The sequence below is a fragment of the Neoarius graeffei genome, chromosome 25 (assembly GCF_027579695.1).
Source record: "Neoarius graeffei isolate fNeoGra1 chromosome 25, fNeoGra1.pri, whole genome shotgun sequence".
Lineage (NCBI taxonomy): Eukaryota > Metazoa > Chordata > Actinopteri > Siluriformes > Ariidae > Neoarius > Neoarius graeffei.
Window position 1 is genome coordinate 542,328 of NC_083593.1, and position 11,553 is coordinate 553,880.

The following is an 11,553-nucleotide window of genomic DNA, read 5'->3' on the forward strand; positions in this document are numbered from 1 at the left end:
AACGACTTCAGCTGGTTCAAAATGCAGCGGCGAGGGTTCTCACACGAACAAAAAGAACAGAGCACATTACTCCAATTCTAAGGTCCCTTCACTGGCTTCCAGTAAGCTACAGAATTGACTTTAAAGCATTGCTGCTGGTGTACAAATCTCTAAATGGTACAGGGCCCAATTACCTCTCTGATATGTTGCAGCGGCCTAACCCAATCAGATCTACCAGATCACAGCAGAAAAATTTACTGTTAAAACCTGTTGTTAAAACAAAGTGTGGTGAAGCAGCTTTTAGCTACTATGCAGTGCAGCTATGGAACCAACTGCCAGAGGACATTAAAAATGCTCCTGCTGTTGGCAGCTTCAAATCTAGGTTAAAGACCAAGCTGTTCTCAGATGCTTTCTGTTAAATAATTAATATTGTCTTCTTTACATGTTTTATAATCTTTACTTTTACAGTCTCTGCATGTTTCAAATTTTACTTAACTTTTATTCTATTTTATTCTGCTGTTTTTTTTTCTTTTTCTCCCCCTATTTGAACTTCTACTTCATTTTATTATTTTATTTCTACTATTGTTTAATTCTTATTATATTTTTTCCCATTTATTTTATGTAATTTTATTCTCTATTGTTTACTGTTTTGCTTTTACTTCTGTAAAGCACATTGAACTGCCACTGTGTATGAAATGTGCTATATAAATAAACTTGCCTTGCCTTACCACTTTTCCTAGGTAGGTAACTGTGGCTCTGGCGAATTCATACTTAGCCAAATTTCACTGTTAACCGTGCCCACCGCAACCTGTCAAACAGTGCACGTATCCTCTGCAGATGGTCCTCCCAAGTGTCACTAAAGATATAATCTAAATACACAGCTCAACCAGCAAGGCTATATACCACAACGTTCATTAGCTGCTGGAATGTGGCCGGGGCATGACGTAAACCAAAGGGCATCACTTTATAAGAATACAGGCCAGTAGATGTTACAAATGCACTTATCTCTTGGACCCGTGGAGACAGTGGCACCTGCCAGTATCCTTTAAGTAAATCAAATTTGTTTACAAACTTAGCTGCACCTACTTGGTCCACGTAATCCTCCATATGTGGCAAACATCTGGTTTTGTGACACTATTGATTTTCCTAAAATCAGTGCATAGCCGAAAAGTGGAATCAGGTTTTCTTACCAGCAGACATGGGGATGCCCAACTTGAATTACAAGGTTCTGCAATGTTATTGTCTGGCATATACTGAACCTCTCTATCCAGTTGTGCCTTCTTATCAGGTGAAACCCAATAAAACTGCTGCTTGATTGATTGCACTTCTCCAACATCTATGTCATGTTCAATCAGAGGCGTTTGAGGTGGAATATCTAAAAATAAGGATGGATAAGCATTTATCAATGAAAGCAACTCCTGACGTTTTTCCTTATCTAAGTGCCCAAGTACTAAAGGCAATGATTTTAAGGCCTCTGAATTATTCAGCTGTCCCTGCAACACGCCTTCCTCGGCCTGCCATCCCCCCCCCCCCATTAAGTTCCCCCACCTGAGAAGACAACTATTTACACAGAGTGCAGGTTTTACCTCTGGGACCTCATTGGAGCCAAAGGATGGTGACACATACGCATAATAAGCCTTCAGCAAACTAACATGACGCAACCTCGTTTTTCCTTGAGGCATTGATATCAAATAATCTTGCTCAGAGACTTGAAGTTTTACTGTAAATGGACCAGCAAAACCTGCCTGGAATGGTGAACCCACTACTGGCAAAGAAACATCACCTGATCTCCAGGACGAAATTGCTTCTGTTTAGCTTTACGGTCAAACAGTGATTTCATGATCTTCTGTGACTTTCAATCTACATTTTGCCATTTGCCCAGCCATATACAACCTATGCCTGAAACCATTCACATAGTCCACCAAATTTTGGGGTGGTTCAGACTGTTGGCAACCATCCTTCAATACTGACAACGGTCCAAGCACTGGGTGCCCAAAGACCAACTCATTTGGACTAAACCCAGTGCTCACCTGAACTACCTCTCTGTCAGCCAGAAGCATCCAAGCCAGGCCTTCCTCCCAATCATGACCTAACTTTGTGCAATAAGCATGCAGGAGTGATTTCAAACTTTGATGGAAGTGCTCTAAGGCACCTTGACTTTGGAGATGGTAGGCTGATGCCTGGTTATGCTTAATATGAAGCTGCTGCAAATCTTGTGAAAACAACTGTGAACAAAAATTTGAACCTTGGTCAGTCTGTATGACCTTAGGAATACCAAACACTGAAATGAACTAGGCTTTTACCACAGACTTAGCTGTAATGGAATGCAAGGGATAAGCTGCCAGATAACATGTAGCCTGACACATCACAGTCAATTAGCTACCAAATTTTGAAGGAGGCAGCGGACCCACACAATCCATAATGAAGTACTCAAATGGTTGATGTATAGCTGGAATAGGATACAGAAGAGCTGGGCTTATAGTTTGATTTGGCTTACTTGTCAGCTGGCAAGTGTGACATGTTTTAATGAAAGCTGACACATCCCTCTTCAACCGTGGCCAAAAGAAGTGACACAAGATACAACTAAGTTTTCCGAACCCCCATATGACCAGCCACCCCATCATGGGAGACTTAATACCGTTTCTCTGAACTTAGCAGGCACCACAATTTGCACAACTGGGACTCCCACAAAATCGTACCTTTGAGCAGACCATTTACATAACAGCACCCCATTTTGCACAAAATAGCCCCGAGCTGCTGATTCCATGTCCCCCTCAGGAGACACCAGCTCAGCAAGGGCCGTCAGAGAGGGATCAGACTTTTGCTCCTGAGCTAAGTCAGCATGAGAAAGAGATTGAAGAGGCACTGGTATGGTTACACCTTTTTGCACCTTTGCTGAGCATTCTCATTTCTACAAGTCATAGCTCAAGTTACTGCGCAAACAGGGAGCAACTCCACCTCAAAAACAGGCTCTATAACTTTACAAATATTCAGCTCTGACATCATGAGAACCTGGGTAACAACCTTAAGTGGTGGAGCATCAGCCCAAACTTTACATCCTGCAATATCATTCCTGAGAATCATATCTAGGCGGCACGGTGGTGTAGTGGTTAGCGCTGTCACCTCACAGCAAGAAGGTCCGGGTTCGAGCCCCGTGGCCGGCGAGGGCCTTTCTGTGCGGAGTTTGCATGTTCTCCCTGTGTCCGCGTGGGTTTCCTCCGGGTGCTCCGGTTTCCCCCATAGTCCAAAGACATGCAGGTTAGGTTAACTGGTGACTCTAAATTGAGCGTAGGTGTGAATGTGAGTGTGAATGGTTGTCTGTGTCTATGTGTCAGCCCTGTGATGACCTGGCGACTTGTCCAGGGTGAACCCCGCCTTTCGCCCGTAGTCAGCTGGGATAGGCTCCAGCTCGCCTGCGACCCTGTAGAACAGGATAAAGCGGCTACAGATAATGAGATGAGATGAGAATCATATCTACCCCCTCCACTGGCAATGCTGGGCGTACCCCCACTGTCACCTCTCCCAAATACAAAACACAGACAAGCTCCATTCTATGCACTGGTACTGGAATAATATAGTCATACCCATACCCCGCATCAAAATGAAACTCCCAGTGTTTGTATCTGAGGCGAAAGGAAGAACTGAAGCCCGAATAAAAGAATGCATTGTGCCAGTGTCTCTCAGGATTTTAACGGCTACTTCCTTTTTTCCAGGTAGCGACACACAACCCTCTGAAATAAATGCTGAATAATCATTTTTACTTTCCAGCACACATGAAGAGGGACACAGAACATCAACATGACTTTTTGGTGGAACCACCAGCTGGTGTGAAGGAACCACAGGGGCAGCCAAAGCAGCAGGCTTTACTTGTACATTACCTGAACCCTTTGCGTTTCCTTTAAGGGCCAGACATTCACTTTTCTAATGCCCTTAACAATAATTGCAGGTGGTACTGGACTCACTCTTCTTCCAAGTACCATGCTCAGGCCTGCATGCATTGGATTCACCATGTGATGCAAAAGATCCATCAGCACGTGCCACAAAACTATTTTGCTGCACATTAGCACCAGCTTCACAAAATGTACTTTTATGAGTCAAAATATACTCATCGGCCAAAACGGCCACTTCTTAAGGTATTTTACCTTTTCTTTCATTTATGTATGTAGCGATATTCTTTGGAACACAGTTTTTAAAAATTGTTCAATTGTTACTAAAAATCACACAGTCCCTGAAAAGTCTCAACCTGTGATGCAGAACCCCAGCGATTAAAGTGTACAACCAACTCCCGCACAAATTCAACAAAAGTTTGGTGGTCTTTCTTTCTCCAATTCCTGAACCATTGCTGATAATTGCTTCAGGAGCTAACTCCCATGCTCTCAACACGGTTGACTTCATAATGTTTACTTTCAGCAACAGTCAAAGAAGCATAAGCCTCCTGTGCCTTACCTGTGAGGACACACTGTCAGAGGAATGTACGCTGTTCATCAAACCAGCCCTGTGAATCTGCTACCCACTCAAAGAAAGAAAAAAACAGGTCTGGATCTTTTTCTGTGAACTTGGGAAGCAGTTTCAGGTTAGTTCCAACATCAAATTTATTTTCAGAGTGAATAACATCCTGACCAAACATCTTCCCCTTGTTTATCAGTTTCAGTTTATATTGTTCGAATTCTAGCTTTGTTTGCTCATTTTTTCCCGTTTCATCACTTCCAATTCCAGATTTTTCAGCTGCAGCATCTTGTCATGTTCCAATTTGATCAATAACTCGTTTTGCTGTTCAAATGTCAAAGCCTCAGGCAGTGGCAATCCTAGAGTGATTTACTCCCCGGGCGAAACCCCCTGCTGGCGCCCCCCATCTTTTTTTTTTTCGGGGGGTTTTTTGGGGGACCTTTTTTTTTGGGGGGGACCGTTTTTTTTTTTTCGCGCCCGCGCCCGTGCCGCCCCGCGTTGGGCTCTGTATTAGCCAACAGAATGCTAACAGCTTTACATGGTCGTTTAAACATTTCTCGTCGTGTGCTGTACGTCGCGGACGCAGCCCGTTATAAATTTGCTGTTACCAGAATGGCAATGATCAAGTCGTAATGTATTACTTAAGACTCTGTGTAATGTCATAGTAGTGTCGTACTATGGTAGTAAAGTCTTTCTGATGACTAGTACAACGTTCCGCTGGCGGGATTGTGCATATTATGGGGCTACGACAAGTTAGGCAGGCACACACACACACACACACACACACTGATGACGTCACCTGCGCAACTTTGGTATCGAGGGCTACTGCATGACGTCACCACGCCGCGAGATTTTGTTAAGCGCCATATTGGAAGACCAAGTACACATCTATGCAAGTACATACATTCATAAAACAAACTAAACCTGAAATGTAGCCAGGGCCGGTTCTGCCCTAATCTGGACCCGGGTGCAACATCGTGCAACCCCCCCCCCCCCAAAAAAAAAAAAAAAAACAGTCTAAATCAGGACAACCATCACATAACTATAACTATAAACATTTTATATCAACTATTTTAACTAAATGGGCTATAATAAGCCTGCAGCCACGGCGGGCTGCCTCAGAAAAGTAACCATTTGTCCTACCTTAAAACTCGTTTTGCATTTTCTGCCTCTTTTTTTTGTATTTTCGACCCTCCGTTTATTTTCTTTCCTTTTCTGAAAACCCGATTTGTGTCCAGACATTTTATTCTGCTACCAACGAACTAACTCGTCAGTTCTCGTCTCTCGAGTCCGCGATGAAGGGCAACAATTGATAAATTTTTACAAACAGTCAATAAACAGCCAATGGAGCACTTGCATGTGACATCACAGCTGATCCAGATTGTGACAGATGCCATCTTGTCGGTCAAATGCCATATTTCCGCCTTCTACTTCTGCTTCTACCTTTTCTTCTGGAAAAACCTACTATATACAATTCTACTACAACGGCTGCGGCTACAAGCTCTCCCTACCTGTGCACGTTTTATGTTTTTTGTGTGTATTTTTGCGTGTTGTTCATCTGTACCGGACTTCAATATCCACTACAACCGTATGGACTTACTGGACATTGGTTTCCAGCAGAAAATGACGGTTTGTAGCGATTTCCATCGCATGCACAACATTCCGGACGAGAAAAAAAAAAAAAAAACATTCCGGACGAGATAGTGAGACCAGCGGGGTCTCCGTGGATTGTTATCGGAAGCAAAGCGAAGGAGGCGGCGCCGGGAGCAAAAGCGAGGCTGCAGAGCCGGCCTGTTGACTAAGCTTAGAAAACAGCCACTCAAACCTCCACTGCTAAGCCTCTACCTCTCCAACGCCAGATCCATGGTAAACAAGACGGACGATTTGGAATTACAGCTGGAATTACCTTATTCTATTCTATAATCAGCTGGTCAGTGCTATACTCAATACTTAAGTAACTTACCCATCCAGTGAGGATCATTTTCTTGTTTACAAGATGCCACATCTGAGTCACTGACAAATCCTGAATTTCTGTAAAGATAACTGTCCAGAGATTTATAAGCACGCAGTGCTTCACCACTGAACAGCGAGGGAAAGTTAATGAGGTAATCATACACGTCCGGGTATTCCGCTGGCAGTTCAAAATCCACTGACACGGTCGTGAAAACTCCGTCCGGTAAGCCATAAGGGTCAATAATCTGTAGATCGTTTATTTTAGACATAGTATATCTAGTTATCTGTTCATTAGAAAAATGAGCCGTGTAGTCCGTCGGTTGAAATTGATCCATTCTGTACACGAGTGCAGCAGTATACAGCTGTGCTGTTGACCGACAAGATGGCGGCTGTGTACTTTCCGGTCACGTGACTGCAAGATCTCTATAGGGAGGTTGCAACGTTCAGGCTCTCCTTTGCTCACAGACACTCAGTAATGCACTTATTCTCTGTCTCCTGGCAGAAAGCTCCTTGCTTTGCTTGTGTCTCAATCACAGCTGGTATCTGTAGAAAGACTTCTTTTCACCTTTCCCATCAGCTTTGTTGGAACCCTAACACAGCACAAAAGTTTACCATTGTAGGTTTATGATGAACCAAGTGCCTCGTGGGTTTAAATTCCACGTGCTGCCGTTATTTCCCCCTAATCACGAGTTTGTTGGTCTTCCAATATGGCGCAGGGTTTGTTTACTTCCGGTTTTCGGTGACGTCAGTGAAAAGGGTCTATTGGGCTTCCCCATCCAAAATGTCCACACACACACCCGTCTTTTTTTTTCGGGGTTTTTTTTTGGGGGGGACCTTTTTTTTGGGGGGGGGGCTTTTTTTTCCGCGCCCGTGCCACCCCCCCCGCGATGCCGCCCCGGGCGGCTGCCCGGTCGGCCCGCCCCCAGGACCGCCCCTGGCCTCAGGGGTGACTGGAGCTGTTACTTCATATTTAGATACATCAGACAAAACCCCCATTTACATCAATTTATTTTTCAAGAGATTTTTCACATTATCTTTCAAACATTTATCAGTCACCTCAACACCAAAGCGTTCAGCAATTTGTAAAAATTGCTCCTTTGTACATTGATGAAATAACTCTAGTGAAGGAGTCTTAAAGTCTTCTCCAGTGGCGCTCATATTCAAAGTCACTTACCCACCAGTAAAGGATGAAAGCCAAAAGGATCAACTTGAGAATGGCAAAACTGGAGTTCAAACCCCCAACCTACCTCAACAAAATCTATCTAACTCAACCCATAGTCTTCAAGTGGCTAAGCGTGTGGGGTACTTATACACTCTAAATCAATCAATGGGGTGGGAAGGCAACCAGTTAAACTAGCAATCCCTCGCAAAAAAAAAAAAAAAAACATGAGGTGTTCCTGAGCAGAATGTTCTACCCACGTTCACCACCACCCCATGGTTAAAACAAGGGATTCCCTAAACAGAATCCGCTGTCGAAAGCCCCGTCTACACGATCATACATTTGTCCAAAACATTATCATACAAATGTAAGATGATGTTCAAGTTTGTATGATCATGTTGTGGATTTCTGTCCACACGATCATACATTTTATATGTCACATGACAGGCAGTGTAGATCACATGACCCGAATTAATCTGATTGGTGGATGACCCAAAATGTTGTAAGATGTTGTGAACATTTGTTGGAAAGTAGAAACACGATTCTAAAAATTTGAACAACGTCATACAAGTATGACGTTGTTCAAGTTTGTTGGGAAAACCGTCCACACGATTATACATTTGTCCATGATCATCATCATACATTTCTATGACGATGTCCATGGACAAATGTATGATCGTGTAGACGGGGCTTAAAACCTAGCAGAAGGGAAACTGCATAAACAAAACTAAAGCCATTCCTTTAAAACCAGCACTGCATAAAAAAAACTTTAACTAGGGACTGACCAAACCCACATCTGTGTGTATCTCCATCAACAATTTACACAAGTGAATGACTTCACAAAGCAGCACAGAATAAAGCACAATTACCACTGGCCACAACTACCGAGCTGAGACTTCCCTCTCTTCATCACATTTCTGAAATGACTTTGAATTCATACACACTTGTGAGTGTCAAAAACACTACAGCCAATTGCAGCCAGTGACCATCTTCAGCTTTGTGTTCATGGTGACAGAAGCTCCATCCGTGACCACCTGCAGGCTGCTGATTGGTCATCTGCCCCTATGACATCATCAGCTGACAGTCTGAATTTAAATCATCCAGCATCGTGTTTCAGTGAGAAAATTTCACACTTTACATTTTATAAAAACACAAAACCTGACAGAGTTGAGTCTCCGTAACGCGCACACACAGTCCTGAATATCATAAAACTGAACACTTAAAAGAGAAACACACAGACACACACAAATGAGTTTATTTTCATTATAAAACAGCATGTTTACACACGAGGCGAAAAATCAAACTAATGACCATCAGCGATTTACACTGTACATCACACACACACACACACACACACTTAAGACTCATCATCACTGCCAGCCAAACTGCTATCGGTGGACTCAACAGTCACTTCCTCCTTCTCTTCTCTTCCATCTGTCTCTTCCTGTTGGTTCTCCGCTTCCTGGCCCTGCCCTCCTGCTTCTGCTCTTTCATCTTCAGCTTTTTGTGTCACTTGACTCTTTTCATCACCCAGAAACACCGACCAACCTTTTAACCTCTCCTCCCGCTCTCTCACCGTCTCCTCCACCTGAGAGAGAAACACAAATTTGTGAACGCATTAAATAATTTATAAGTGCAATTCTTTTGTAAATGTTTGTTTATTGGGTTTTTGAAAGAACCATGTTGAGATACCAAGAGGATGCAACTTCCTGATTATTGATTTCACCAGATCCACCCTCTCACACTAACCCCACCCCACCTCCACACTAACCCCACCCCACCTCCACACTAACCCCACCCCACCTCCACACTTATCCCTCAATATTATACAAGACACGTTATTGCTGAATCTGCAAGTGACTTACTTTCAGCAGTGTGTGTGTGTGTGTGTGTGTGCGCGCTAGTTACTTGGTAGTCAGTGACTCCGTCCCACAGCTGAGCTGAAAGCTGTCTCCCTCCAAACCACCGTGCGTTCAGCGCAGTCACACACGCATCCGCCTCCTCTGGCTCCTTAAACGCCACGGAGGCCATGCCGTCAGGATGTCTCTGTTACACACACGCGCAGCTGCTATAAACAGGAGGCTTTAACAGAAACAATGCTCAGCAGGTATAACTCGAACGACACTCACATCAAATATGATGACCTTCTTCACCTCCCCGAATTTCTCACACTCTGAGCGCAGGTCGTCTCGATACTCGTTCAGCACCAGCGGATCCTCCTGAGGAAAGACAGACCGCACGATGACATTATCAAAGTGCTCCCCCCCACACGCAAGCACTCCCCGATAGTGTTTATCCCACAGTGCCCCCTGGTGGCTGAGGGCTGTTACACTGCTGTGACTCCAACACACTTCATCTCGCTGACCTTGCTTTCCATCTCCAAACATTTGATCACGGCACTGTGCACACGTGTGAATTTCTACATAAAGTGCTTCATAAAAATCCTTCGTCATTCTCAGAATAAATAATGAATCATATTCTCCATCAGGGATCACTTTCAGAAAGTCTCCAATACAAAAGATTCATTTGAAGAACAATTTGATTCTTCATTATTCTTTACAATGATTCACTCTGAATCACTTTACTGATCTGATTCATACCGTTATGAGTCATTTAAGCGATCTGGTTCATTATTACGCACACTGATGCGGATTAGTGTGAATTCAGAGTGTATGTCCATGTGCAGGAGGAGCTCTACCTCGAAGTCAGTGGGGTGGAACATGTTCTGGATGATCACCACTCGCTCGTGTCTCTTACGCAGTTCTGCTTTCTTCTCAGGCCTCCAGTCCAACTGCCTGCAAACACCAGCAGGCAAAATCAGATCACCGGGGAGGAGAGAGGCTCCTCTTCACACAGGAATGAAAGAAATCACATGCAGAATGAAGAAAGAAAGAAAGAAAATGGTACTTCTGCTGCTGCTGCAGTTTTTTGCGATACTCTTTGCTCTTCTTTTTCTTCTTGCTGGCATCATACTGGCCTTTCAGCTCAAAACGAGCCGCTTCAACATGCAGCCGGTAACCTCGGATCTCATACTCATCCAGCAAACGCTCAGCCAGCGCTACGGACTCTCTCTAAACACACACACACATTAATACACAGATGAATATAGTGCCAGTGTGTATAAGGGTGTGTGTGTGTTTCACGGTCACTGACCTTGAGGTAACAGCAGAGTCCGTCTCCTTTCTGATTCCCCTCACTGTCTTTATATAATTTAATTTTATACTCCTCTGTCATTGGGTCTCTCATTATTATTCCACACTTAGACATCAACTCCACAAACTCATCAGGAGTGATGTCAGGTGGGAGACCTGCCCCACACACACACACACACACACACACCATATAATAAAGCATATACATTGGTACATAGTAGTAAACTGTATGAATTAACACTGTACACACTGAATATTTACACCCACACTTACCTGACACATAAACATTTGTGTTTTTCTCTTTCTCAATATCAAACCATCCTGTACACACGAGACAGAAGCGATGGGTTACTCACAGTCTCTAAACACAAAGTTCAGTACAATTCAGAGGAACGGATAACGAAGTTTTATGAGTTAATACACATCATGATGAACTGGAGAGGGGGGTGGGGTGGGTCTCATTTTATATGCAAATAAGTCAGCCAATCAGAACTGAGTACATTTACGTTGGGGGAAGTCATGGCCTAATGGTTAGAGAAACACATGGATTAAAGCAAAAAAAATCATCTGACTGAAAAAAAAGCTCCATGTCGTTGGCCCTACCACGTCAGCGATGCGTCAAATTTTAAACGCCGTGTTGTCCATTATCCCCTCGGCCCCTACTTATAGTACATTTACATAATTTTAACAATGACTAAAGCTAAGGCAAGACTTGACCATTGTCATTGCTGGCTATAAATGATGAAACATCAAGTTTTCAGCGCAAAGTGCAAATTTATTTCAACAATTTCAAAAAGTGCAAGTGCACTTGAACTTGAACCGTGCTTTCAAAAGAGTGGAACAGAAAGAACTTGCAAGAAAAGT

General features: G+C 43.6%; 1 protein-coding gene across 4 annotated transcripts in view; it reads right to left on the bottom strand.

The window, feature by feature from the left end:
- Nucleotides 1-8,776: 8,776 nt before the first annotated feature.
- The window catches only part of htatsf1 (HIV-1 Tat specific factor 1), a 6,584-nt gene continuing 3,807 nt past the window's right edge, over nucleotides 8,777-11,553 (bottom strand). For all 4 annotated transcript variants that reach the window (XM_060908408.1, XM_060908410.1, XM_060908409.1 and 1 more), the window contains 7 exons: nucleotides 10,963-11,010; nucleotides 10,691-10,845; nucleotides 10,445-10,608; nucleotides 10,236-10,332; nucleotides 9,667-9,756; nucleotides 9,446-9,583; nucleotides 8,777-9,125 (listed from right to left, as the gene is read on the bottom strand). In XM_060908408.1, the coding sequence (XP_060764391.1) occupies nucleotides 8,895-9,125; nucleotides 9,446-9,583; nucleotides 9,667-9,756; nucleotides 10,236-10,332; nucleotides 10,445-10,608; nucleotides 10,691-10,845; nucleotides 10,963-11,010 (923 nt within the window). In that variant the 3' untranslated portion in view covers nucleotides 8,777-8,894. The remainder of the gene's footprint in view (nucleotides 9,126-9,445; nucleotides 9,584-9,666; nucleotides 9,757-10,235; nucleotides 10,333-10,444; nucleotides 10,609-10,690; nucleotides 10,846-10,962; nucleotides 11,011-11,553) is intronic.